Source organism: Typopeltis vanoorti, chromosome 8 (genome assembly GCF_054136105.1).
Source record: "Typopeltis vanoorti isolate ZY-2024b chromosome 8, IOZ_Tvanoo_1.0, whole genome shotgun sequence".
In the NCBI taxonomy this organism is placed as follows: Eukaryota; Metazoa; Arthropoda; class Arachnida; order Uropygi; family Thelyphonidae; genus Typopeltis; species Typopeltis vanoorti.
Genome location: NC_143556.1, coordinates 91,118,311 through 91,146,071, shown reverse-complemented (window position 1 = coordinate 91,146,071; position 27,761 = coordinate 91,118,311). Strand labels below are relative to the sequence as shown.

General features: G+C 36.2%; 1 protein-coding gene across 1 annotated transcript in view; it reads left to right on the top strand.

Annotated features, from left to right (window-relative positions):
- LOC150104188 (uncharacterized) overlaps nucleotides 1–27,761 on the top strand; it is a 220,812-nt gene that overhangs the window by 112,691 nt on the left and 80,360 nt on the right. Inside the window, exons 5-6 of the mRNA XM_090396422.1 lie at nucleotides 16,867–17,028; nucleotides 23,736–23,853. Coding sequence (XP_090252548.1) covers nucleotides 16,867–17,028; nucleotides 23,736–23,853 — 280 coding nt within the window. The remainder of the gene's footprint in view (nucleotides 1–16,866; nucleotides 17,029–23,735; nucleotides 23,854–27,761) is intronic.

Sequence of the window (27,761 nt, the reverse complement as noted above, 5' to 3'; positions counted from 1 at the left end):
TAGGAATAAATGGGTATTTTAGACCATTCTTCCTGTAGGCATGTAATGAGGTCCTGGACTGTTGTGGGACAGACATCCCCTGACTTCACCCAACATCTCGGTTCATTCCACATATGTTCAGTAGGGTTGAGATCAGGGCTCCGTAGAGGACAGTCGAGTGTGATGACGTTCATGTCCACAAACCAGCATTCACAGCAGCAGTCTTATGACACCGTGCATTGTCTTGCTGAAAGAGACAATGGTCCGTTCTGTAGAAATGCCACAAAGCATTGCATTGTCCAGAATGTTCAGATACCTTTTGGAGTTCAATGTTCGTGTCACCACAGAGGTCCAAGGCCAAATCAAGAAACAGGACAGGACCATACCATCACACTGCTACCTCTGAATTTCATAGTTAGAATTACACATTCTGGTAAAAGACATTCACGGGGCATTCACATCTGGCCAACTGCTCAGTAGAGGGTGTGGCATGATTCATTGTTCCATAACACAGCTTTCAAAACTTCCACGTCCCACTGTACACGCTCTTTGAACCACTGAAGACGATGCTGCATGTTGGTTCAAGTAATGTGGAGGTTGCATATTGTGGTCCTACAGTGAGTACCCATGTTGTGAGCGAGAGTCTGACTGTTTTTTTTTTTGCAGATTCTTATTCCATACGATGCCCAAAACTCTATATTCAACATGTTAGCTGACAAATGGCAGTTTTTACATATTATCCTTCATATCATCCTACGGTTACATTTGGTGAGTGTGGTGGTTCATCCACTGCGGGTAGCACTTACAGTTGACTTCCTGTGCTCCCATTTCAATATGGTATCACTGTTGACATGGGATGGCCCAATTTGTTGAACAGATAGGCCTGCATCATGGTATCCTGTTACAATGCCTCTTTCACAAACTCTGTCAGTTCCCTTCTCACATCTATTTCACCTGAACACAGTTGCACTGACTTGGAAGCATCGTATTGCTCCAATTTATACTGGCTGGTATGATCACCCATGGGGATGTCCATTACTTTTTCTCAAGCAATGCATATGTTATGTAACCATGGGTGGTACTTTTTGGAGGGAGGGAGGGAGAGATATTTAGTCAGTCAGTATATGTGTTTCTTGTATTTTATGTGTATTTGACAGAATCTGGAAAAGATTAATGTAAAAAAAAAAAAAAAAATCTTTTCTCGAGACCAGAGAGGGGGAAAAAGCCACTGATAGTGAATGAGCAGGAGGTATGTGAGGAATTAAGTAAACTTGATGTTCAGAAGGCTGCAGGACTAGACAACACTATATGTCTAGAGAGAGAGTGAGAGAATGTTCCAATGAGTTAACAGCTTTAACACTTCCGATTTACCCAAGTTCTATCAAAAAGCAATCTATCAAAGAATATTCCTTTGGAATATCCTTTGATAGATTGCTACATCACAAGCTGGTAATTAAACTGGAACAGATGAGTTGAATACTGGATCAGTACACTGGATTGGAGAATATCTGTCTGTTAGGTATCAGCAAGTTGTGGGCTTGATGTCCCAGAAGAGAAAAGCCACTAGCAGTATGCCCCAGTAGTCTGTTTGGTTGCCATTGCTGTTTAATTTCCATGTAAATGATATTGGGAAAGGTGATATACAGTTATTTGCAGATGATGCAAAGTTGGGAAGAACTATGAGGAGTACAATGGATGTTGTAGCCTTTCAAGTGGATTTGAATAGACTTTCTGAATGAGCGAATGAAAGGGACCATTCAACATCGCAAAGTGTAAGGCTTCATAGTTTGAAAGAAGAGATGGGATGCATAGTATAAGATTTGTGGGGTGATATCTTAGGGGATCTGGGGGTGTTGATGGACAAGACCTGAACATTTGGAGACGTTTTACTGAAATTGTGTGGACAGCACAGTGCATTATGGTAATGATGTTACAATTCCACTCTATAAAGCTTTGATCAGACTACTGTCTACAAATTTGGTCACTTGGTTTTCAAAATAATCAAGATATGTTGGAAATGGTTCAGAGACGACTAACTAGAGTGGTTACTGGTCTCTGGAATGCTGAGTATCAAGAGGGATTGAGGGAATTCAAATTGCAGTCTATTGGATAGAAGGAAGAGTAAGGGGGGGGGGGTATGATCGAGACATATATGTTGGTAAGAGGTTATTATCAGATTAATGTGGATCAGATTTTTCATAGATTGGGTGGCGACAAGGGAGAGAAGATAACAAGAAGCCATTCCTGGAAACTGTATAAAAATGGCATGAGCAAATGGTTGAGGAGTAGGATTTTGTGTGGAGAGTTGTGGGTGGTTGGAATGCGTTGCCCGGAAGTTTGGTGAGTGTGGAGACAGTGAATGCATTCAATTTACATTATGATGAAGTGTTCATGTATGATAGAGGATATCCTGCAATGAGTCTCTGGAGGATAACTTAAGTTTGTGAAAATTATTCTTAATTTTTCTTTTGCATAACTGATGTAAACAGATGCTTTATTTACGTCATTTATGCACATATATGATTGTTTAAAATGTTTTTTTTAACCATTACATGCATCTTATAAGTGATAAAGAAGGCTGTGATTTGTGATGGTGAGTGTGGAGACATTGAATGCATTCAATTTACATTATGATGAAGTGTGCATGTATGATGGAGGATATCCTGTACTAAGTCTCTGAGGATATCCTCTAGAGACGGATACTACTACTACTAATAATAATAATACAGGTATACCCCGGTCATACGACATGTTATGTTCCAGACTGCCATGTTGTATAGCGAATTTTGTCATATAGTATTACAAATCACAGCCTTCTTTATCACTTATAAGATGCATGTAACGGTTAAAAAAACATTTTAAGCAGTCATATATATGCGTAAATGACGTAAATAAAGCATTCGTTTGCATCAGTTATGCAAAAGAAAAATTAATAATTTTCACAAACTTAAGTTATTCCAAATGGCTTCGCTTAAGGGAACATGCCCACTTTTGTCATTAACCCACAACATTAAGTTTTACGATTTCATCAATGAGATTGTCACTCTTTCAGAACTGTAGTATTTACTATTGTAATAACTAATTTAATTTGATAATTTTAATCTTAGTATTTGCTAAGATTATATACCCTCATTTTGAATTGTATATACCATTAACAATAATAAAATAAAACAATAGTTATAAACAGTTCATAAACACCAGAACACAAAGTGATAGCGAGCAATGAATGTAGTAAACAATCACAAAAACTGTTCATCGATTGATTCATGGAAACATCTTGTTGCTAAAACGTTCATGTGAGCAACAATAGTAGTCACAATTGAAAAGAGTTGTATAAGCGGATCGTCATAAAGCAAAGCTTTGTAGGGGTGGGGTTATTACTGTAATAATAATAATAGGAAGAATATAATAACTTGAAGGAACACTTCATGCGCTGCCGGGAACCACTAGTCTTGGGGCTGATAAATGCTTGTTGCGTTATTGTTAAATTAAAATATAATCACTGTAGTTTCCTGGTTACATCAAAAAAAAAAAAAAAGAAAGAAAAAGACTAGTACATAAATACTAGTACATTAAAAAAAAAAAAAAGACTAGTACATAACATTTTCAGCATAATGATTTTCTTACAAGCAAACAAAAGAAGTTAGCTGTTAGAAGATTTTCGAAGAAGGAGAGATATTTATCAGAACAAACTGTAAGCAAAAATGGTAGTTTCACATGAATATAAATATACAAGTCAGTTTCTAATGAAAGCCATTATTTTCCTGAACTGTTTATTAACAAACTTCTTTTCAGTCAAATCAAGAATAATAACTCCTCTCCCATCCAAAATAAAAATTAATATTTTTATTTTTTTAAATACGATACAAATTTTAAAGTTGAGTGCAACTCAAAATGCAAAATACCCATAAAATTTCACTCAACTACTTTGTTAGCTTCTAAAAGAGTTAGAGGAGAAAATAATAAAAGATATCTGATAATTTTAAAAGTAACTAAATGATAATTTTATGGTCATTGAATTTCAGGAATATTAGCAGTTGCCACGGTAAGAGCTGCCCGACTTCTTGTTCACTTTATGTGTCAAGCAGTTAGTTGTAGTTTTCTTTTCTCTCTCTCTCTCTCTCTTTTCTTCCCAAGTTCTCAGTATAAACACACTTTTTTTTTTTGAGTATTCTACTTTTATAGTGGAATTCTCAAATTCTACTATAAATTTTAATCTTCAGATTGAAAAACCAAACTTCCTTCAAACTGGTTATTCATTCACTGCAGCAAATAGAATGAGATTGTGAATAGATTTACCATAGATGGGTTGATGAATGGGTGTATCCAATCCATCATGCTGACTTGAGCAATGTTCTTTGCTGATATTTTTTACAAAAAGTGCTAGTTTAACAATAATGTTATTAATATGTAGTAAACAGTTTAACTGTGTGTATACTTGTTAAATCAAGTAAGTGTAGGCGAAAGTTGTGTCTTTATTTTAAGACACAACTTGTCTTAAAATAGACAAGTTTTAAGAACTTGTCTATTTTAAGACACAATTTTATCTATTTTAGAACACAAATCATGTTCATACTTTTTCCAAATTTCACTAACTTGTGTTATATCATATGTAATACCATCAGAAATTTTGACTGTTCTAATAGAAACATTTTCCTATGAAGACTAAGAGATATATCGATACGCAGAGGTAGAAACACTATGGTTGGGCTGGTGATATGATATTTTATGAAAATTGTCACACAAGAAGAAGGCGCATAGCTACGAATTTGCCAAGAGGCAGTAACCAAACACTGCTACTATCGATGTGCACTTCATCTCTAAAATATCTTAATTTGTATAATCTCATATCGCAACCAATAGGAAAAAACAACACTTCATTTACTGATTTTAGATACTTTGCTTAAAAGCATGCCACTGGGTACCCTAAATTAATCATAACCATACAAGTTATTTACAGTAGTCACTAGAAAATAGAGGTGTCATTTTTTCAATTCATCTGAAATGACTGCAGATTGCTCCAGAATGTTGGCACTTGAATGAATCTATATGATCTATCATATTTTGGGTGAGGATGACACATTTAGAATTACGGCACTTTTTAAAAGAACAATGAAAAATGTCACAAGCCAAGAAATTGTATAATAAATGTTTCCTTATTACTAGTTACTCATGCATACAGCATAGTCAACTTGTAAATTTCGTAGAAAGGCTTATATGTTGATTATACATGATTATTAATTAACTTAAGGAATTCACAATGTACACTAGAAAATAAATTAAACTTTAATATATATTTCCAATATTTCGGCAACATCATGTTGCCATCTTCAAAGAAACTTGAAATAAAGACACGAGCATGCAGACGCTATACACAGTAAATGAGGATGAAGCAGGAAGCTATTGTTTCTCCTAAAAATTCTGATGGTGCCCCCTAGTGGGGGTATGTAGGTATTCTTGGTCGTTGGGCTGAAGGTCTCCTGATGTACGTCTCCCAAATTTGGGACAGTCTCATGCAACCAAATTTGTTGAGGTTTGGAATGTTTCTTAGGGCTGAGGCTGATTCCATGAAAAGTCTTTCAAATTTGAACTTGTTACAGTGTATTATTGTGGCTTTCTTACACCATATTCTGTGGCGTGTATCAGAGCATGGTCTGCAAGACCACAGTGGCTATACTGGTAAAAACAGATGTAGTCCTTGTGTTCTGAAATTCTGATATTCGCTGTACTGCCTGTTTGGCCAAAGTAGGACAGCCTACGGCTGCAAGGGACCTGGTATATACTAGGTAGGTCTAGGGGAAGTGGTTGGTCTTTAGTGGAGTGGATAAGGGATGCCAATTTTCTATATGGTCTGTAACAAGACGTCAAGTCATGTTTTTTTAAGATTTTGGTAATTTTTTCCGAGGTGCCTCGGATGTAGGGAATGGTGATGGATTTAGAGTAATCCTTGTTGTGAAGGGGGGAAGGGTTGTGGTTTACTGGTTTCAATATTTTTATGGATTTTTTTTTTTTTTTTGGGAGGGGGTAGCCATTGGCTGAGAAAGTGTTGAGGATGTGATTTAGTTCAGTGGTTAGGGCATTGTCATTTGAACAGATTAGTTTAGCCCTGTTGTGTAGTGTCTTAACTCCATATTGTTGTGAAAGGGAGATGGTGGGATTGTTGGTGAATGTATCTGCCACTATGGGTGGGTTTTCTATAAACTGAGAAAACCAAGCTTCCATAAGCTGGTGGGTGACTAGTGTGTCTAGGAAAGGGAGGCTGTTGTTATCCTCTTTTACCAGGGTGAACTTGATTCTGGGGTGTTGATTGTTTAAGTGTGTTAGTAAGGAGAGGAGTGTATCCGTGCCATGTGGCCAAATAGTGAACACATCATCAATGTAGCGAAGCCATATGGTTGGTTTTTGTGGGTCAGAGTTTAAGGCTTTCTCTTCAAAGGTCTCCATAAAGAAGTTGGCCAAGGGTGGGGAGAGTGGTGAACCCATGACTGTCCCCTCTATTTGTTTGTAGAATTTTCCATGCGAAACGAAATAGCCTGAGTTCATTGTGAACTCAAAAAGGGCTGAGATATCGGGAGGAAATTTAGCTTGGATTAGCTCTAAGATTTCCTCCAGTGGGACATTTGTGAATAAGGAGGAGACGTCAAAACTGACCATTATGTCGGTATGTTGGAGTGAAGGTTTTCTATGCTGGCTTTTGAAGTGGGCTGAGTTTTTTGTGTGATGGTGTGTTGCCAGTATAGTGTGTGAGCGCTTTGGTCAAATGTTTAGCTAATTTGTATGTGGGGGAATCAATGCCATCCACTATGGGACGTAATGGCACATTTTCTTTATGTATTTTTGGGAGTCCATATATAACAAAGCCATTCGGGAACTTGAAGAGCTTTCCAACACATTAAATCATGAGCTTTGGTCAATTTTATATGACGTCTTGTGCACTGCGGCAGATAAAGAATTTGAGAAAATACGGGGTCGACATATCAAAAAATTTGAGAAATTAAAAACGAACTCATCCTCCGAACCAAAACTTTCAACCATCACTGTAGTCGACCTTTCTTCAGTTATGTTGAAGGCTGCAGCTCTTTCATTTGGCCACAACTTCAGCATTGCTCCCAGAAAAATACCGGCCGAGGATATAATGATCTCGATTGAACGTGGGATCCGCCACCTTCTAAACCACATCGCCAACAATATTAGACTGGATGTAGCTAGTGTTCTCAACAAAGCAAGACCACCAAAAACCAACATATCCAATAGTGAATAAAAAGCTCTGCAGGAAATGAAGAAAAACAAAGAAGTAGTAATCACTAAAGCGGATAAGGGAAACGCCTCCGTAGTACTCAACCAATGGACTACACAGGTAAGCTTAATGCTCTATTATTAGATCGGGCTACATCACACACAAAAAACTCAGCCCACTTCAAAGCCAGCATAGAAAACCTTACACTCCAACATAATGGTCAGTTTTGACGTCTCCTCCTTATTCACAAATGTCCCACTCAAGGAAACCTTAGTGCTAATCCAAGCTAAATTTCTTCCCGATATCTCAGCCCTATTTCAGTTCACAATGAACTGAGGCTATTTCGTTTGGCAGGGAAAATTCTACAAACAAATAGAGGGGACAGCCATGGGTTCACCACTCTCCCCACCCTTGGCGAACTTCTTTATGGAGACTTTTGAAGAGAAAGCCTTAAACTCTGCCCCACAAAAACCAACCATATGGCTTTGCTACATTGATGATGTATTCACTATTTGGCCACATGGCATGGATACACTCCTCTCCTTACTAACACACTTAAACAACCAACACCCCAGAATCAGGTTCACCCTGGTAAAAGAGGATAACAACAGCCTCCCTTTCCTAGACACACTAGTCACCCACCAGCTTATTGAACCTTGGTTTTCTCAGTTTATAGAAAACCCACCCATACTGGCAGATACATTCACCAACAATCCCGTCACCTCCCTTTCACAACAATATGGAGTTATTAAGACACTACACAACAGGGCTAAACTAATCTGTTCAAATGACAATGCCCTAACCACTGAACTAAATCACATCCTCAACACTTTCTCAGCCAATGGCTACCCCCTCCCAAAAAAAAAAAAAAAAATCCAAAAAATATTGAACCCAGTAAACCACAACCCTGCCCCCCCTTTACAACAAGGATTACTCTAAATCCATCACCATTCCCTACATCCGAGGCACCTCAGAAAAAATTACCAAAATCTTAAAAAAACATGACTTGACCTCTTGTTACAGACTATATAGAAAATTGGCATCCCTTATCCGCTCCACTAAAGACCAACCACTTCCCCTAGACAGGGTCCCTTGCAGCTGTAGGCTGTCCTACTTTGGCCAAACAGGCAGTACAGCGAATATCAGAATTTCAGAACACAAGGACTACATCTGTTTTTACCAGTATAGCCACTGTGGTCTTGCAGACCATGCTCTGATACACACCACAGAATATGATGTAAGAAAGCCACAATAATACACCGTAACAAGTTCAAATTTGAAAGACTTTTCATGGAATCAGCCTCAGCCCTAAGAAACATTCCAAACCTCAACAAATTTGGTTGCACGAGACTGTCCCAAATTTGCGAGACGTGCATCAGGTGACCTTCAGCCCAATGACCAAGAATACCTACATACCCCCACTAGGGGGCACCACCAGGATTTTTAGGAGAAACAATAGCTTCCTGCTTCATCTTCATTTACCGTGTATAGTGTCTGCGTACACGTATCTTTATTTTAAGTTCCTTTAAAGATGGCAACGTGACGTTGCCGACATATTGGAAATATATATTAAAGTTTAATTTAATTTATATTCTAGTGTACGTTGTGAATTCCTTAAGTTAATTAATAATCAACTTATAAAATCTATCATATTGTCCTAAAATGACTGTTTCATAACTGAATATATCACTAATAATATCAGTTTAATTTCCTGAAAACCCACTGATATTGATGTGTTATTTTCCTGTGTAGTTAGATCTATGAATGCAAAGGATATGTTTGCAATGCTTAAGCTGTTGAGAGGTATTTACAATGAGGATAGGAGAAATTTTTCGAATCGTAAAACTAGGGGAAGTGACAAGAACTTCGGACATTCCTAGAAGTTGCACACAAGATTGCGTTGAATAAGTACAAGAACTTCATATTTATTATATTACTTGGAGTAGGTGATGTATAAATGGAATTAGTCTGAATAGATTTACAATAGATGTGTTGATGAATTTGTGGACACTAAGGAGTAGGACAACGAACTTTAGAAGTTCACAAATTCTGACATATTTTCTTACTAATATATCTGAAGGGAGCTTGCACTTCACTGATATTTAGTTATCATGCTTGAATACTCGTGTCCGGTGTGATTCTGATTCTTATTCAAAAGTCTAATTGGAATTGTCATTCAATAAGTGGGATAATTTGGATAAGGCATTTGATAGGATACTTAAAAGGCTGTTGCATAAACTGGAGAATATGGGATCAGAATATAGACTATTTACTTGGATAAGTTGGTGGTAGGAATAGGTATCAAAAAGTATATGGTGAGTATGAATCTACTAGATTTAAGGTGACCAGGAGGTTTGTTGTAAAAACTCGTCACTCAATGAGTCTTTATCTCCACGAGAATCGTGTTAATAATAATTAACTGGTTCTCTCAGGATCTTTGAAGTATGCACTCTCCTTTTCTCTCTCTCTCTTAACAAGCTTCTGTACATTGAGGTAAAATGTATTTACAATAAATAGATTTGAAATGGTCTCCCTGTTCATGTTTTGCAAAGCCTTTATCCATTAGTGTGCTGGAGCTTGCTCATACCAGTGGGTTGTTGAATTTTCAAAATTTTTGGGAGCCAGTGATTAAACTGGAATGGCATTCAACTCACATTGGCTAACGGATGGTTAACTTCTTTGGTGAATGGACTGAGTCCTTGACTCTTGATCCATTCATATGTGTTTACAACTGTGAGTGGGGGAGGCTCACGGCTGCTCCTTGTGAGCTTTTTGCTATTGCTGGTGTTGTGTCTGGAATGATGGATTTGGTCTTCTATATTTTCAGAAGTCTCCAGGGTTTTAGTTGGCAGCTTGACACATTAGTTGGCTGGGGTTGTTGTTTGTGGTAGTAATTGAATGTCCGGCATCTTGGCATTGTGATGCAATTGGAGGCTCCTGATGAACTAGAGGGCGTCAAATGCCATTCTCACAAAGGGAGAATGTGCTGCATTCAAATTTTTTATTTTTATTTTAGTGAGCCAATTGTTAAAAATGTTTTCAGCACACTTTGCATCTAAAGTTAAACCTTTTTCCTTTCCTACTCCAAGTCATATCTAAATAACAAAGTATCTAATTGTAAGGGTAATGACAAATTATACTAGACTTAGACATATGTTTCAATCAATGTTATTTGAAAGTCACATATTTAACGTAATTATTTTCTTGCAAGCATTTGAAAATAGCATGAAAAATTTCTGCAATATTTTCATAAAAATGAAAGAACCTGAATAAAAATACCTCGTGTATTGTGCACTGATTGGAAGAATAAAAGATAGCAAATACTACCAGTAATAAGAAATGTATTGCTAAGATTGATCTCATATTTCAAAATAGGTGTAATTTATTTAAGTTAAGGGATATTACATCCCATATTGTTTCACAGCCGAATACAATATGGGATGTAATATCCCTTAACTTAAATAAGTAAGTTCATGTCACCGAATTGAAGCCTTTGGCTCTTCATATAATTAATAGGTGTAATTTATTTTATTTTCACAAATATGAAATTTTTTGTTAAATGCATTTCAAATTTTAAAGTTAATGAAATTAATAAAATGTGAAGCAGAACATTTCTATCCTTGAAATATTGTGAAGTGGCTCATGTATGTGAGGCACTTTGGAGATTATGATTATTGATTAGACATGTGATGGACCCATTGGACATTTCATATAACCATTGTATGTTCTAAGAAACTAGACAGAAGTTAGTATATTTTCATATGACACATTCACATATCTCAAGGCACTTGTTAGTATACCAGTATACTGGTTAGTCTACTTGTGTGTGTGTGTGTGTGTGTGTGTGTGTGTGTGTGTGTGTGTGTGTGTGTGTGTGTGTGTGTGATGCCTTATATATGAGATCAAAATTTCTTTGCAACAGTCTATTTTCCTTAATTTTTGCTTTTATTGAAAGTAACAGTGGAATGGCATCTGACTCGTATTTATCATATACCAAGAAAGCAAGAAAACAGATGATATTAAACATCCAACAAAAAATCTAAATTCTATACACGCACTCATACATACATAGAATTCTTGTAGATAAACTTATACGTTGGTGATACATAACTGTCAGTTTTTACGATAAGACAACGTATACTGTTATATTAATTTAAAAACTTTAATTAATACTTCCTATATTTCAGTAATGTTACATTACCATCTTCAGGGAACATAAAATTAATGATATGTGCATGCAGGCACTAATACTGAACAAATATGGCTGAAGACAATAACTGAAGTCTGTCCTAGAGTCTTAAAAGGTGCCACCTAGTTGGCTAAATTGGGTAGTAGTCTTGGCTGTTGGACTAATGTTTTAAGAATGCAAGATTCCCATATTTGGGGCAGTCTCATGCATCCAAATTTGTTGAGATTTGGGGCGATTTTTAGAGCTGAGGCTGATTTCAGGAATAATCTCTCATATTTATACTTGCTGCAGTATAGTAAGGTAGTTTTCTACCAGAGTATTTTGTGGCAGGTGTCCAAAGCATGGTCAGCAAGTCCTGAGTGGCTGTATTGGTGGAAACGGATATAATCCTTATGTTCAGAAATCCTGATATTATCTGTTCTGCCTGTTTGGTCATAGTAAGACAGTGTGCAACTTCAAGGGACCTGGTATACTCCAGGTAGATCTAGAGGAAGTGGCTGGTCCTTGAGGGAGCAGATAAGAGATGCCACTTTTTTTATATGGTTTATAACAAGTTGTCAAGTCATATTTTTTTTAGGATTTTTGTTAGCTTTTCAGAAGTACCCTGAAGAAATGGTGATAGATTTAGAGTAGTCTCCTGTTATGGATGGGGGGGGGGGGGGATTGAGGTTAATTGGTTTTAGTATTTTTTGGATTTTATGGGGGTTATAGCGATTGCCTACATAGGTGTTAAGAATATGGTTAAGTTCAGTGTTAAGGGCATTGTTATCTGAACTGATTAATTTTGCCTTGTTATATAGGATTTTTATAATCTCATATTGTTGGGGGGGGGTTTGCTGGTGAATGTATCTACCTGTATGTGTAGGTTTTCTGTAAACAGAGAAAGCCAGGGATCCCTCAGGCTGGCTTGTAATCAGAGTGTCTGCGAAAGGGAGATTGACATATGAAAGCTTACTTGTGTAGTCAAAAGCTTACTTGAGGAAGCTTTCCTCTTTACTATTAGATCGGTCTACTTACCTCTCTATAGAATATGATTCTACCAACTCCCAAATCAGAACACTCCATAGGCTCCTTAAGAAGGTTACTTCTTTGCCTAACAAACTAAAACCTTTTAACTTTAGACCCCCCCCCCAGAATATATGGACTTCCAAAAATCCATAAACAGAATGTGCCATTACGTCCCATTGTGGATGGCATTGATTCCTCCACATACAAATAGCCAAGCATTTAGCCAGAGTGCTCACACAACATACTGGCAACACACCTTCACATAAAACAAATTCAGCCCACTTTAAAGCCAGTGTAGAAAACCTCTCACTCCAACACACTGATATAATGATCAGTTTTGATGTCTCCTCCTTATTCACCAATGTCCCACTCAGAGATACTTTGGACCTCATCCAAGCCAAATTTCCTCCTAATATCTCAGGCTATTTCGTTTGGCAGGGAAAATTCTATAAACAAATAGAGGGAACAGCTATGGGTTATCCACCTCTGGACAACTTCTTTATGGAGACCTTTGAAGAAAAAGCCTTAAACTCTGCTCCACTTAAACCTACTGTTTAGCTACGCTATGAGATGATGTGTTCGCTATTTGGCCGCATGGCTTGGACACACTCCACAATTTCTTATTACACTTAAACAATCAACACCCAAGGATCCAGTTTACCTTGGAAAAAGAAAACAATAACAATCTCCCTTTCCTAGACACTCTGATTATATGCCAGACTGATGGATCCCTGGCTTTCTCTGTTTACAGAAAACCTACACATACAGGTAGATACATTCACCAGCAATCATCCACACCCTCCCAACAATATGGGATTATAAAAACCCTATATAACAGAGCAAAATTAATTAGTTCAGATAACAATGCCCTTAACACTGAACGTAACCATATTCTTAACACTTTTGTACCCAATGGCTACAACCTTCATAAAATCCCAAAAATATTAAATCCAATTAACCTCAATCCCCCCCCCCCTCCATAACAGGGACTATTCTAAATCTATCACCATTCCTTATATCTGGGGTACTTCTGAAAAGTTAACAAAAATCCTAAAAAAATATGACTTGACAACTTGTTATAAACCATATAAAAAAATTGGCATCTCTTATCTGCTTTCCCCTAGACCTACCTGGAGTATACTAGGTCGCTTTTACTTGCAAACTGTCTTACTATGGCCAAACAGGCAGAACAGCTAATATCAGGATATCTGAACATAAGGATTATCTGTTTCCACCAATACAGTCACTCAGGACTCTCTGACCATGCTTTGGACACCCACCACAAAATACCTGGAAGAAAGCTACCTTACTACACTGTAGCAAGTAAAAATATGAGAGATTGTTCCTGGAATCAGCCTCAACTCTAAAAAAAAAAAAAAAAAAAAAAAAAAAAACTCCCCAAACCTCAACAAATTTGGATGCATGAGACTGCACCAAATATGGGAATCTTGCATTCTTAAAACATTAGCCCAACAGCCAAGACTACCACCCAATTTAGTCAACTAGGTGGCACCTTTTAGGACTCTAGGATCGACTTCAGTTGCTGTCTTCAGCCATATTTGTTCAGTGTTAGTGCCTGTGTGCACATATCGTTAATTTTATGTTAACTTTAATTAATGCTTCCATATATTTCGGTAATGCAACATTACCGAAATATAGGAAGTATTAATTAAAGTTTTTAATTAATATAACAGTGTGCATTGTCTTTCCCTAAAAAATGACAGGTATACATATATATATCAGTGGGTGTCGTGTGCCCATTTAGGTTGGGTATGCTGTCGTGTGGTTTATCCAACCTGTGCTACAAAATACTTGTCAATTTGACCGTATGTTTGCATTTTTATTGATGTATGAAAGTTTTAAGAGTGCATAGTGCATTAGTGCTCATCTTAATTGGTCCGATTCTAAATCTGGATATGATTCAGTAACACCTATTGAATAACTTCGATAAGAAGTGTAATTCGGTCTCACTATTTCATCCACCTCACTAGTAGGGATGTTAATTGTAGGATAAATTTGAATACTTGAATTTATCAATTAATATAATATTAAATATGGAAAGCATAAAGGTGAAATGAACAGTAGCTATGCTTCAAGCGAGCTATTTATGTGAGAAGCACAATGGGTTTATGCTTAATGATGAGATTAGATCATCATTTGGAAATACGAGAGTTAAACATGGATAATTTGAATTTTCATACGATTTTTAAATACAGCCATATAATACTTTTTCTGGATTGAACAAAGAAAGGCTGAAATAACTTGTTTTACTTATTTACTTATTATGCACAAGTACAGCCTCATTAGACTATAATCATACGATCCGTGAAAGCTCTGGCAGAAAACGGGACATTCAGTACATTGTCAACACTGTTTCCCATTGTAAACATGAGCGAAAAAGTTAAAAATTATTTATAGAAATTATAAATATACATTAACCACGCTACCGGCCAAGACGTCTATAGACGTTCACTTTATCATGGATGTGAAGTGCTTATTAAAATTGTAATACCATTGTTATAACAATGAAATATATGATGGATACGAAGCGTATGCGGATGCGTATTTGATCCACAACGGCCGGTAAGGTGGTTAAAAACTTGTCTGTATCAGTGTCATAAACATGTCAGTTCACACACTTCATGCATGTAGAACTGATAAAACTCAGAAAACAAAAAACAGCAACTGATGACAATGTTCAATTGGATTATTTCATGCACTAACCAATCACAACCACTAACGACTTCTGGATGTTGTTGTCTCAGCACACGCCCTGCCTCCTCTGGGTCATTTAAAGCCATTGCACTCCATCATCTGCATGTATGTTTAGAGGGCTCAAGTTTGTGACCGCACACCTGGGCTATTAATGCGAATGTGAAGCAATGTTTATGCGTCGAAAAGTGTCCTCTTTATGAAGCATTAATATATTGTATTTAATTTTAGGAATCACCGGAGGCCATGGGACAGTTAGGGGAGTCTTTAACAGGAATAAATACAAAAATATAATATCGGTGATATTGCTATTCCTTGGGTGTGCACTGCACAACTAGCACATCTGAAATATTATTACTTAATACCTCCAGGGAGTCCCAAGACTCATTTGAGAGAGGGCTCTTACTCTACAACTCTCCATCTCCACCAATCCATCCATCCACCTCAACTACCTTCCTCATTTACACCAATGCCATCTGCCGCCCACCACCACCACTAGTATTTTCACAGACAATCACAAACATCCATGCCCATGGTGGGATTTGAACCTGCAGCCTTGTAGCTGGAGAGCAGATATGCTAACCACTCGGCCAACAAGGCCGGAAAACTGTCAAACACTGTCAAAACCAAGCACACAGATCGTTGATGAAGTGGTGTGGGAAATGGTATTAGAAGGAATTAGAAAGGGAGATTCCCGTGCCAGTAGACTAAGTAGAATAAAGGCAAAATACTTCCATGAGAAAACGAACATGTTTACAGATTTAAGTAGCATCATGAAATAAGTAGAACAGTAATTTGAGTAGAGAAGCAGTTATCGGATTTTGAGGCTGCAAAAAGATTTTGTAAAAGCTTTCCAAAAATCTGTTCATAGCAAGTTACGAGGGATATAAATAAACTGCCAACATGTGCACAAACATGTCTATACAGTTACATTACTTCGGTGTAATCTGCCATGTTCTGCACCTGTTTCCAAATTTGTGGGAGCCACTGCATACCATTAGCAGTGTTTCTTGTTGATATCACTGATAGTGTAACCTGCTGCTGCTCAAAAAACCTCTTCCACATCACAAAACAGCAGACCTCTGAGGTTCTTTCATTTTGGGGAAGAAGTCAAAGTTGCAAAGATATCTGGTGAATATGGAGGATGTTCCAGTACTTCCCATTGCCACATATCTCTATCACCAATTGCGACAAAAGACTTTGTGTATTGTCATGCAACAAGCACAATGGAGAACCCATGAAAGAATGTGGTTGTTAAAGCCAGCAGCAAATGGTGCTCCAGAAATCATTGATAGTACAGGGTGTTTCAACAAGAATAACCCAATTTCAAATAATTATATTTAATACATAGAACGCTTTCTGTTGACTAGATGTCATCTTCTCATTAACTAAGCATAGCAGCTATTTGGGAACTAGTAGTGACGACATCTAGCGGTCGTCATATTAAACTCTGGGCCCAGGCCGTTCACATGATACAAGTCGCATTCATTTGTAGTTTGTGGTTGCAGAGATATACAATTTTCAAATAGGGATATTCTTTTTGAAACACTCTGTACTGTACGCTAACAGTTTGCCCTCGGGGCACAGCATGACGAATGATACCTTGAACATCGTAAGTGACTATCAGCATGACTTTAACTCTGCTGGGTTCCTTGGATTGTCTCTTCAGTTCAGGCTCATAAGTCCTGGCCCAAGTTTCATCAATGGGTACAATACGATTCTGGAATGCACCCCCTTCCAGTATGCAGCTGCTGGAGGCCAGCAGCTGCGTACCTGTGCCATTTTTGCATCTCAGTCAAGTGATGTGGAAGCAAATTTTGCATCTCAGTCAAGTGATGTGGAAGCAAATGAGCTGAAATTTGCTCATAATGAGCCTCTCTTTCAGGATGCGCCAAACACTTTGGTTTATTCCAGTTTCCTGGCCAACTGGTGTATAGTCCATCAACCGTGAGGCGTCTTCGAACAAGCTCAAGGCGGGTTGTCCTGCACAGCGATTATCATCCAGCTTATCTCTCCCCCACACAAAATGCACTGACCCATCTTGCAACAGTCCGGTATGGTAGCGCACTGTCGATAGGTTCCTCTAAGGCACAATAACAGTCGCTCATATTTTTACTTTGTGCAACCTGGATCTTGATGTAATCCTGTGAACATATGTTAGAGCATTGCACACTGAGACGTTGCTCCACACACATTATTATCAGCCGTTGTTGATCCACTGCTGGATGAAGGCCTTTCCAAGATTACTCCAAAACTGTCTCTCCATGGCTCTCCTTTTCCATGTCACTCCTGCAAATCTGATAATATCATCAGTTCCATCATGATCAAGGTCAGTGTCATGGTCGTTTTTCCTATCGTGGAATCCAATCCAGTACTTCTTTTGTCCATCGTTGATTTTGTCTTCGAGCAATATGCCCAGCCCATTGCCACTTCTGATATTTCACTCATGATGTCAGAAACTTTGGTTTGGTTTCTTATCCACATATTCCTTTTGTGATCCAGTCTTGTGATACCAAGCATACTTCCTTCCATACTAAATTGTGTTGTTCTTAATTTCTGAATTTCCTTTAGTGTTCATGTTTCACAGCTATATGTCAATATATATATATATATGTATAAAACTTGGATTTCTAGCAGCCACTCCTGTGGTCTTATTATTGGGTAACAAAGTTGGGTATCTTGTCTGGTCTGGTTTAACCTTTCAGTCATTTCCGACCATAGGTGACTTTGTAGGCTTGCCCACAAAGTATTCCTGGTGAGATTTTTTACCTGGTAGTTCACCTTTGTTTTCCCTGGGCATTGGACCGGAATATGGCTGGGACGTATTCATGAGTGTAATTCATGTGTGTTCGTGGTGTGGATTTTCCTGTTCTTGGGGACGGTAAAACCTGAGATTTCAGGTGAAAAAACTCCCTACCTCCGTATGAAACCAGCTAACTCACCTTTTTGATATCAAAAGAGACCAGATAAAGGTTCCTCACATCACTGACAGGAATCGAACCCAGGTCTTTCTGACCAAAGGGTTTCGTCTATACTGATTGAGCTATGGGGGCTTCAATTAGGTATCAGATAGTATATAAAAAATTGGTTATGTTTATTATTATCTATTTAAAGGTATAAAACAAAAGACATTTGCAACGAATAAAATTATACCAAAAGCTGTTGACGATAACAGAATATTTAAGAATGTTATAATTGCATTTTAATCAAAGTGATTAAAATGCAATTTTAATCACTTTGATTATGTGGATCAAAGTAATTATGTGGAATATGTGGATCAAAGTGATAAGAGTATTAATTTTGGAAAACATAACGACAACTTGTGAAATTTTCAATACAAAATACTTTTTAATCGCTGCACTTCATTCACCTAAAAGAAATAGCTTGTCATCAAACTAGCGATAAATGTGAAAACAAGTCAACCATTGAAGGAGTATCAGTATTCACTCAACCCCAAATGTAAGAGTTATACTGTTCAAGAGCTCAATAATCTCCCAGAAGAAATGAAAACTTAGTGGTTTATTTGTTTGTTGACTACCATAGCTAAAAGCATTACAATATACCGGTAAATACTATACTGCTGATGCCTTAAGCGTATAAGTATTTTCCAGATATGCCAAACACTGGGAAATTATATCTCCTTAAAACTCACTATGTGACAAAAGGAAAGAGTATATCTGAATGTTTTAAATTTTTCATATTAGAAACATTTTATTTTTTATTACTTTATAAGTTCTGAAAACTGTTGAATAGAAATACAATCGAGTTAGTATACTGGATCATCTTGCCACTGATTTCTTTGGCAACTGCTCCATTGCCAAAGCGCTCCTATGCTGCTAGGAGTATAGCTTAACAAAGTTCAAATTTTGTATCCATCTGGCACAGACTAAATTTAAAAAGAATATTTAAACATTCTCTTATTGCAAAATATTTTAATTTTTTATTTTTAATTCAATGCATCAGGACAAAATTTCATTCCTGATGTTTTGTGTTAAACAATGAAGAAATTCTGAGAAATTTTCTTTTTTATATTTCCATTTATTTTACATATAAGTGCATTTATTTATATATATGCATTTTACTTTTCACTACAAAATTCTGTACTGAGCTATTAATGTATTACAAAGTGGTGTAGTGATATACCATATTTTTTGTACCATAAGATGCACCTTTTTACATAGAAAAATCAACTGAAAGTTGAGGTGCACCTTATGGTCCTAAGGTAACATTAAAATACGAATCGTTACACTGTACCGAAGCTGTTAGCGAAGTTCAATTACTGGTGCAATATGTTAATAAAATTGGTAAGTACGCCACTGAAGGTATCTTGCTGCATGTGGGTGAATCACAATTTAGAGCTGCTAGTTGAATCAACACATAGAATGTCAAATGACATAGAATGCCAAATAATGAGTCAACACATAGAATGTCAAATGACTTCTAGTACATCACCGAGTTCCTCGATGCTGCTAGTTAAGTCAACAACAGTGACAGTCATGTTAATAACAAGGCAACCTACTAAGCAACTAAAGTAATGTCAAGGAGCAGCAAGTTTAGAGGTTGAAAAATACAGCAAAATTGCCTCTCAAACAAAACTTTTTTTGTTTTTGTTTAGAGGTAGAAAAATAGTGCTTGCCTATGGGCAACATAAGCAACAGTCCGAGTCAGTAAACATGAGTTCCATCCCTACTGTGAATGTTTTATTTACAATAATAAAGATCATAAAAGGGTCCTCAAATCAAAGTCGGAGATTGGCAAGACGAAGTATAATGGAATAAAATGAAAGGGGAAAGAATCACAACTGACGAATGGGTTGAAATTTGTGACGCTAAACTGAAAGAACTTTCAACTAACTCAAAAGAAACTGACTGGTCACACACATAAATGTTGTGAAAAGCTACATAAACAAAATTTGTAAGAATTACTCATAAATTTTGTTTGTGATAGCTTTTTCACAATATGTCTGGATACAAACAGCACTGTGGAGACTTCATAAATTTTACTATCTTAGTTTAAAGTAACTGAAAGTGGCCAACCAGTTGGTTCCATGAAAATTCATTAAAATACATTAATCGAATAACAACTCATCGAAAAAGCAATTTGCCAAATAAAGAATTCATCGAATGCCAATTTAACGAATGGCAATTTGTCAAAAAGTAATTTTTCTTGCAAACTGTTACTCAAGATACAGGCAACATATGTAAGTGGTCACTGACACGTAATAAAAATTTGTTCTACCAAATTTTGTCACAATAACACTAATCAGACTGACATTAAAACTTTAATATATACCTTAACTGTAAAATTTCATTCAGCCAGAGCAGAACTGCTAATACCATTTCAAAACTGCTTTACAAAAATGCTATAAGTGATCCAGTAGGAACTAAAACTGAACTGTATGCAGACAGCTTCTTGTACCAACAACTTCTGCAAATTCCGCTAAGTCAGAGAGTTATCATAATACATAATTAGTCAACATGAGACCAGAACAAGCCACTTGGCCTAAAATCCATGATAAGGACGAAGAGGATTATTACCATATTTTTTGGACGATAAGACGCATCCCAAATTTATGAGATGATTTTTAGAAAAAAATATTTTATTATATAAAGATATTTACAAATTCTTACTTATTTATTTATTGTTACAATCATTTGTATTAGCAATATTCAGTTCATCTTCACTCGCGGTACCATCACTCGTTTCGTTAATGTCACCATTCGTATTACTTTCGTCTGAACTATTGTTGTCACTCCCTTCAAAAAATGCGTCATCTTCGGTACCATCCATCGCATTACTTATCCCGCACTTCTTAAACGACTTTATAATCGTCTCTTCTTTCACAGCTTCCCATGAATTTTTCACCCAGGTACATACGTCTGAAATTGTTGGACGTTTCATATGACCTGTTGCTGTAATATCGTGATTTGCCTTTGCCATCCATTTGTTCCACTCTTCCCACATAAAATTTTTGAATGGTTTATTAATAGATCCATCCAAGGATTGTAATTGACTTGTAAGGCCTCCAGGAATGATAGCTAATTCTGTATTCATTTCTTTTAGAAGCTTCTTGGTTGATTCTGTTTTATGCGCTTTGAATTGATCCCTCACTAACATCGCAGGCTTTTTAAAGAACACACCTGGACGTTTTGCCCATATCTTTTGTATCCATAATTTCATTCCTGTTTCGTCCATCAAGCCTTTATCTTGAACTTGGATAATAATGCCACAAGGAATTTCATCTCTCGGTAATGTTTTTCTCTTGAAGATTAACATGGGGGGGGGTAGTTTTGTTCCGTCCGCGCAACAAGCTAAAACAACAGTGTAGTGAGTTTTTTCGTGACCTGTTGTTTTGATCACTATTGATTTGGTGCCTTTTGAATCTATAATTTGAAGGAACATCAAAAGTTAGAGGCACTTCATCCATGTTCGCGATTTGATTAAGCTCAAAGTTAAATTTCCTTCTCGCTGATATGACAAATCTATGGAATTCTATAATTTTAGCTTCATAGTCAGCCAGCATTTTTTTGTGCTAGAGTGGTTTTTGTATGCATGCATAACCAGTGTCTTTTCATAAAGCACCAAGACGGTGATTCAGTAAAATCTAAAATTCCATTAGCAGTTGCCCATCGTTTTGCTTCAAAAATGATCATTTTCGTAGAAACAGATATTCCCATGTTTCGATGATTTGTTACCCAATTTTTCATTTGTACTTCTAATTCTGGCCATTTTTCTAGGTGCAAACAGAATGTTTTCTTGTGTTTACATAGCAGTTTTAATTGTTCCTCTTGTTTTCTCCAGTCACGAAGCATTTTTTCTGTTGGTGGTGGACCAAAGTATCTTTCTGCTGCTCTATTTCCATATTGTTTTGCATAATTTATCACATAATTTATAACTCACATTATATGAAAGTCTTTTGTTTCACGCTCATTTTTTCTAATTTTAAGATAAAAATTTTAACTTATAAAAAATAATTCAAATGAGCCATACAAAGGAGCATATGTTTACACACTAATGACTATTGAAGTACGTGAGGCTACAATAACATGGTGTAATAATAGGACTAATTTGAAAAATTGTAGCAACAACAACACAAAGACTAAAGTCCTAATTAGGTGCCATCTATGTTAAAAAAAAAAAAAAAAAAAAAAGAGAGAGACAAAGCAGGTACTACTTACGTCTTAAGATGACTGTCTCCTAAATCTTAGGCAAATTTATACAGCCATATTTGTTAAGATTTGGAGTATGTTTCAAGGCTTCTGTTGCTTCTAAGAACAGTCTCTCTGACTTGTAAAAGCTTCTGTGCAGTACTTTTGTTTTCTTCCAGTTGATCCTGTGTGCAGGGATATCCAAAGCATAATCTGCTAGGCCCGACTTGCCATTGCCATAGTGCCGAATGTATCTTTTATGTTCACTAATGCAGATGTCCACAGTTATCAGCAATAAGTCAATAAATAATTATTTACTTATTTTTCTGTGTTCTGATATATTACCATCAAAATTATTCAACATGTACGATGAACACATAAGTAGACAAAAACAAATAAAAATGAAAGTACAAAAAAAAAAAACACTTCAATGTGCCAGATATTTTAACCTGAAAATAAGGTTATCTTCACTGCCTGGCAGGTCAGTATGTACAAGGTAGAACATTAACAACAGATTGTTTAAACAGTATGAGTCATGATTAGGTGAATTGCTTTTTCAATGAATTGCATTTGATAAATTGTCTTTTACTTTACTGTTTTTTGATGAATTTTCAGCAAAGTAAGCAGTTCTCATCATTATGGCACAAGTAACTTAAAGATATAAGATATAAGCAGCGCCAAGAAGAACAATATAAATAATTTTAGTTACTATTATTTCACTGGATTTCAAACTAACATTTTCAGACCACAAATTACAACTGTGGCAAGAACACTGCACTCAATTATACTCTTGCAGAAACAGTTCAAATCATAATTGTAAAAACTAATGTAGCTAATAAATTTAGTTACTGATTATTATCTCTAGATTATGTTTATTCCATTAAACTTAGACATGAGTGAATGTAAGTATCCACACCAGATCACATTATTCGTATTTTATTTTATATTCATTTATTTTTGTGGTTAATTTTGCAGTTTGCATAGTAGGAAAGTGGTCTCAAGGAATGAAACCTGAATTTTTATCACTTGCACCTTGGAAATATGGGTTCAACTGTAAGTTGAACTCATTTCCCATAGAGGTGATGATGTAAATTGGTTTGACTTGTGACTAATCCAGAATTCATGATTATTGATTTGTGCCTCTCTTCCAATTTCTTATCTTTTTAAAGTTTGCCTTGTTGTTTTTATTTCTTTTCTTTCTTTATTTCTTTCACTTTGTATTCCTCGTTTTTTATTTTGCTGTGTATATATTTTAATGTTTAGAAATATTATGTTTAAAAAATGAAATTTTCTAGTTTGTATGTGTAGCTGGCATGAATATTTAAAAAAATTTTGTTCATCTAAGTCATAATGTTATAGGATGAAAGTCTTAATCTTTTGAAATCTAGATTACCTATGGGCATTATCCTTAAAAAATAATAAAATATGAAAATAATGGAGTTCTCTTTGATATAAAAATTAGGACAAAGTGGATATTGAAGTTAAGGATAAGCAAGGAAGAACAGCTATTATGTTGGCAGAATCTCAGAAGCACTATGATATTGTGGATTTCCTGAAAAGTGAATTAAGAAAACGGCGAAGTTTTATGGCCTATTTTGATATATGGTAAGTTTTTCCTTTGTTAAAATACCATTTTAACAAAAATGCCATTTTAACAAAATGGTATACAGTAACAAATTGATGATATATAAAAAAACTATTTTGAATCTGAAGTGAATTTGAATGTTTAGAAATCATATTATAATTTCTCTAGACTATGATACATAGGATGCATGGTAATATAAAGTTATTTATTGCATAGAGAATATAAACATTCATAATCAGGACCGGCGCCTTAACAAAAAAGTTTTTTTGAATAAAGTGTGAATAAAATGAACAGGAAATGAAAAACAAATGAAAACCGCTTTACAGTATAATGTTACCTACGGATTAGTCCTGTTTATACAATTTTTTTCAAGTTAGATAAATTTTCAAAATAATAAAAAATAGTAATATAAAGTTAATATAAAGTTAAGATATTTATTCAAATATTCTTTACATTAATTTTGCATTAATAAATAAATTAATTTTGAAGATTCAACGAAAATAGATAAGAGAATTTTACAAGAATGTTTCACATTGGACTCGAGTTCGCTGATTATTTTGTATCGCTGACGCCGCCCTAACAGCCTGCTAATAATACGCTCAAATGTCAAGAAGAATGAGTTATCATTAGTAAGCCTACTTTTAGGACCGGACCACATGCATCCGATCCAATTAAAATTAGGATACGGCCCTTACACGGAACTCAACAATTTATCATAAGTTGATTTATGATACATCAAAAAATTTTTATTTTTAATTAAAAATTACAGTGATATAATCGAGTCCAGGATACAATTTCAGAATTTATTTGTTCGTTTCCGTGAAGATCTGAAGGGGCCTGAACGGAATACGACGTACATTCATAATTATATGTACCATTTGTTGTTCGTTTAAACTCTTATCTCATATTTTTTCACATCTTTTAGGCACCTTTTCTTCTGCGGTGCCTGTGTAAATTACAGCCAGGCCTGGTCATAACTAATAATCTTGTGAAAAGGAATCTGCTTATATTAAACATTGAGTCTGGATGAAAGGACTAACTTATGATAGCCTTAAGGGCCATATAACATGAGAAAATTTTGCAAAGACAGGAAAAGAAAAGAAAGCATCTGGGGAAGTGATTGTGCCGCCTCTGCTAGGCATGTGGAATTTTTAATTAAGAATGTGTATGTGGAACTATGTAGTTTGTGATTTTGACAAACTTAGGATTCAACTTGGAGCAGTGCCATGTCTTAAGAAAATGCAAAGGAAGGACGTTAGTATTGCATGGGAAATATTCACATAACATTTCTGCATCATTGTTACTACCTTCTCTCTCTCTCTCATTCCTGACGGAATAGTGACAACAGCTTCTAAAGATAAGATAGATGTTTCCATACCAATCTTCTCCCCATATTATTCCACAAACTGTCCTTAGTATGCCTACTCTGATCTTTCAACAGTCAGAAATGTACTTAATAGTCTCGATATTAAATAAGTACTCCAGGCCAGATGATATCCCTTCAATTGTATTAAAAACATATTAAAAACAGAATTAACACCTATCGTGTATTGTTATAGAGGGTGCTTAAGGGTTAAAGCTGTATAACTGATGACATGTACAGACATGTATAACTGAAGCCCTGGGCAGTTCTCTGCATTTAAAGAAATGCAGAGAACCGACCAGGACCTAATGTCCACTCCTCACCTTCTTGTGGTTCACCCTGTTAGGTATTTACCTGGATACTGAATGAACAAGGATGGGCTGACATTTGGGATTTAGCTGACCAAATTGTATTCTTATTGGCTTGAACCAAAATATAAAATGATGGTAGAACATGACAGAATTTCATGCCAGCTGGGGGCTTTGCTGGGTTAAACAAGGTTAAACGCCAGGGAACCAGGGCAAACAGCGAAAAGTCAGCAGCTGGAACAAATCCTAAAACACACCCTAACTCAACATCACCAGAGTTGAAGATTGCTACTATCAATATAAGAAGCCTGAATGGCAAAGAAATGGAGCTAGCTGAGGAATTGGATAAGTACCAGATCGACATAATAGGGGTGACTGAAACAAAAAAGAGACAAAAACTGGTGAGATTTTTCTGAGCAATAAATACAAAATGTTATATTCAGGCAATGACAAACAAGGAAAAGAAGGAGTAGCCATAGTATTCAACACTAAATATGAGACTAATCTTCTCGAATGGCAGACGGTCTCAAGTAGAGTGATGTGGGCAAATATCAGAATGGGGAACTGGACAATGAGACTGATTTGTGCCTGTGATCCCACAGAAGGTTCTACTAAGGTAGAAGTGGAGGAATTTTTTGAGGATTTAGAGAAAGCAACTGATGAAATGAAAAGTTGGTTCTTGTTGGAGGTCTAAATAGCATCTAAATGATCGTATTTTCCCAAAATACAAAACTTGGGAAAATTTGGAGAAAAAAGCAAAGCTAATAATAATGGCAAATACCTGTTTTGGATTTCTGCTCAGTACATGAGCTGGTTATTATTAACACAATGTTCCAACATAAAAATGTGCACAAATTCACATGGAGAGAAGAGGCAAGGAATAAGAAAAGTCTCATTGACTATGTTATTGTCGATAGTGATGTTTTATCCCTTGTGCAGGACACCACAGTGTACAGAGGATTTGAAATTGGAAGCGATCACCATTTAGTCTTGACAAGGATAAAATTGAATTTCATACTGAAAAGAATAACATGTAAGAAAAGTTTTAAAACAAATAAAAGTTGAGCAGCTCTCAGATGTGAACTGTAGAATAAATACACAAACATTATTCAAGAAAGAATGAAAGAGTTTGAAAACAGGAACCAAACCTTGGAGATTCATAATAATAAATTTAGTTTAATTCTTTATCCAAGTGTAAACAAACTTTGTTTGCTTACACTTGGTTATCAAAACTGCTGGAACATTCCCTCACATGTGGCGATATGTCATCCAGCCCTACAGCCTTATTAACACAGTTTACTCAATTCTTCATATACCTCCTACTCACTTGCCATCAGTGCCTCTCATCCACCTCTTTCCTCCATATTGTTGGAAGTTTTTTTGTGTGCCTGGAGATACTTCAGGCGCAAACTTTGTTCGCTTACACTTGGATAAAGGATTAAACTAATAATTGTATGAAGAGCCAAAGGCTTCAATTCAGCAACTTGAACTAAATTTATTATAGTCTAACCAAGTGGGAAAAAACTTTCAACATCTTTCTCTAAATCCAGAGTAATTTAATAATAAGGCGAGACACCTTTTGGCAACTTGTAGGTAAATATGAGTTCTCCATTGCTCTCACCTTAGTATCACAACCTCTGGGTCTAGCTCCTGCTGACGAGACCTCAATAAAAGTCGAAACTCATCTGGGTAGTGGCCCTTCCCTTAATGCATAGCATTATACATGTCTGCAAGGAGATGTGCTTTGCATTAGGGGGAGATACTAAGACAAGGAGTGATGAGAGCTTTTTCCACCTTTACCACGAGTTGCCTCAATCCTGAAGATACTTCAGGCGCAACCTTTGTTTGCTTACACTTGGATAAAGGATTAAACTAAATTTATTATAGTCTAACCAAATGGGGAAAAACTTTCGACATCTTGGAGATTCAGTGGCAAGCCCTGAAGAAAACACTGATTAATTCAGTCAAAGAGGCATGTGGTGAGTTTGTCTGCAAGGATAGAAAATTCAGAACTTCATGGTGGACACAGGAAGTTAGGCAGTGAAGGAAAAGAAGAAAGCATATTCAAAGTTCCTGGCAAATAAGTCAGCTTGTGCTCTTAGAGAATGCAGAAACAAATGTAAGAAAGCTAAACACTGTGTAAAGCTAGCTAAACAAAAGTCATGAGAAGACTTTGGTAAGAACATAGAAAATAAATATCAAGAAGGTGGTAAGATATTCTGGAGTTTGTTG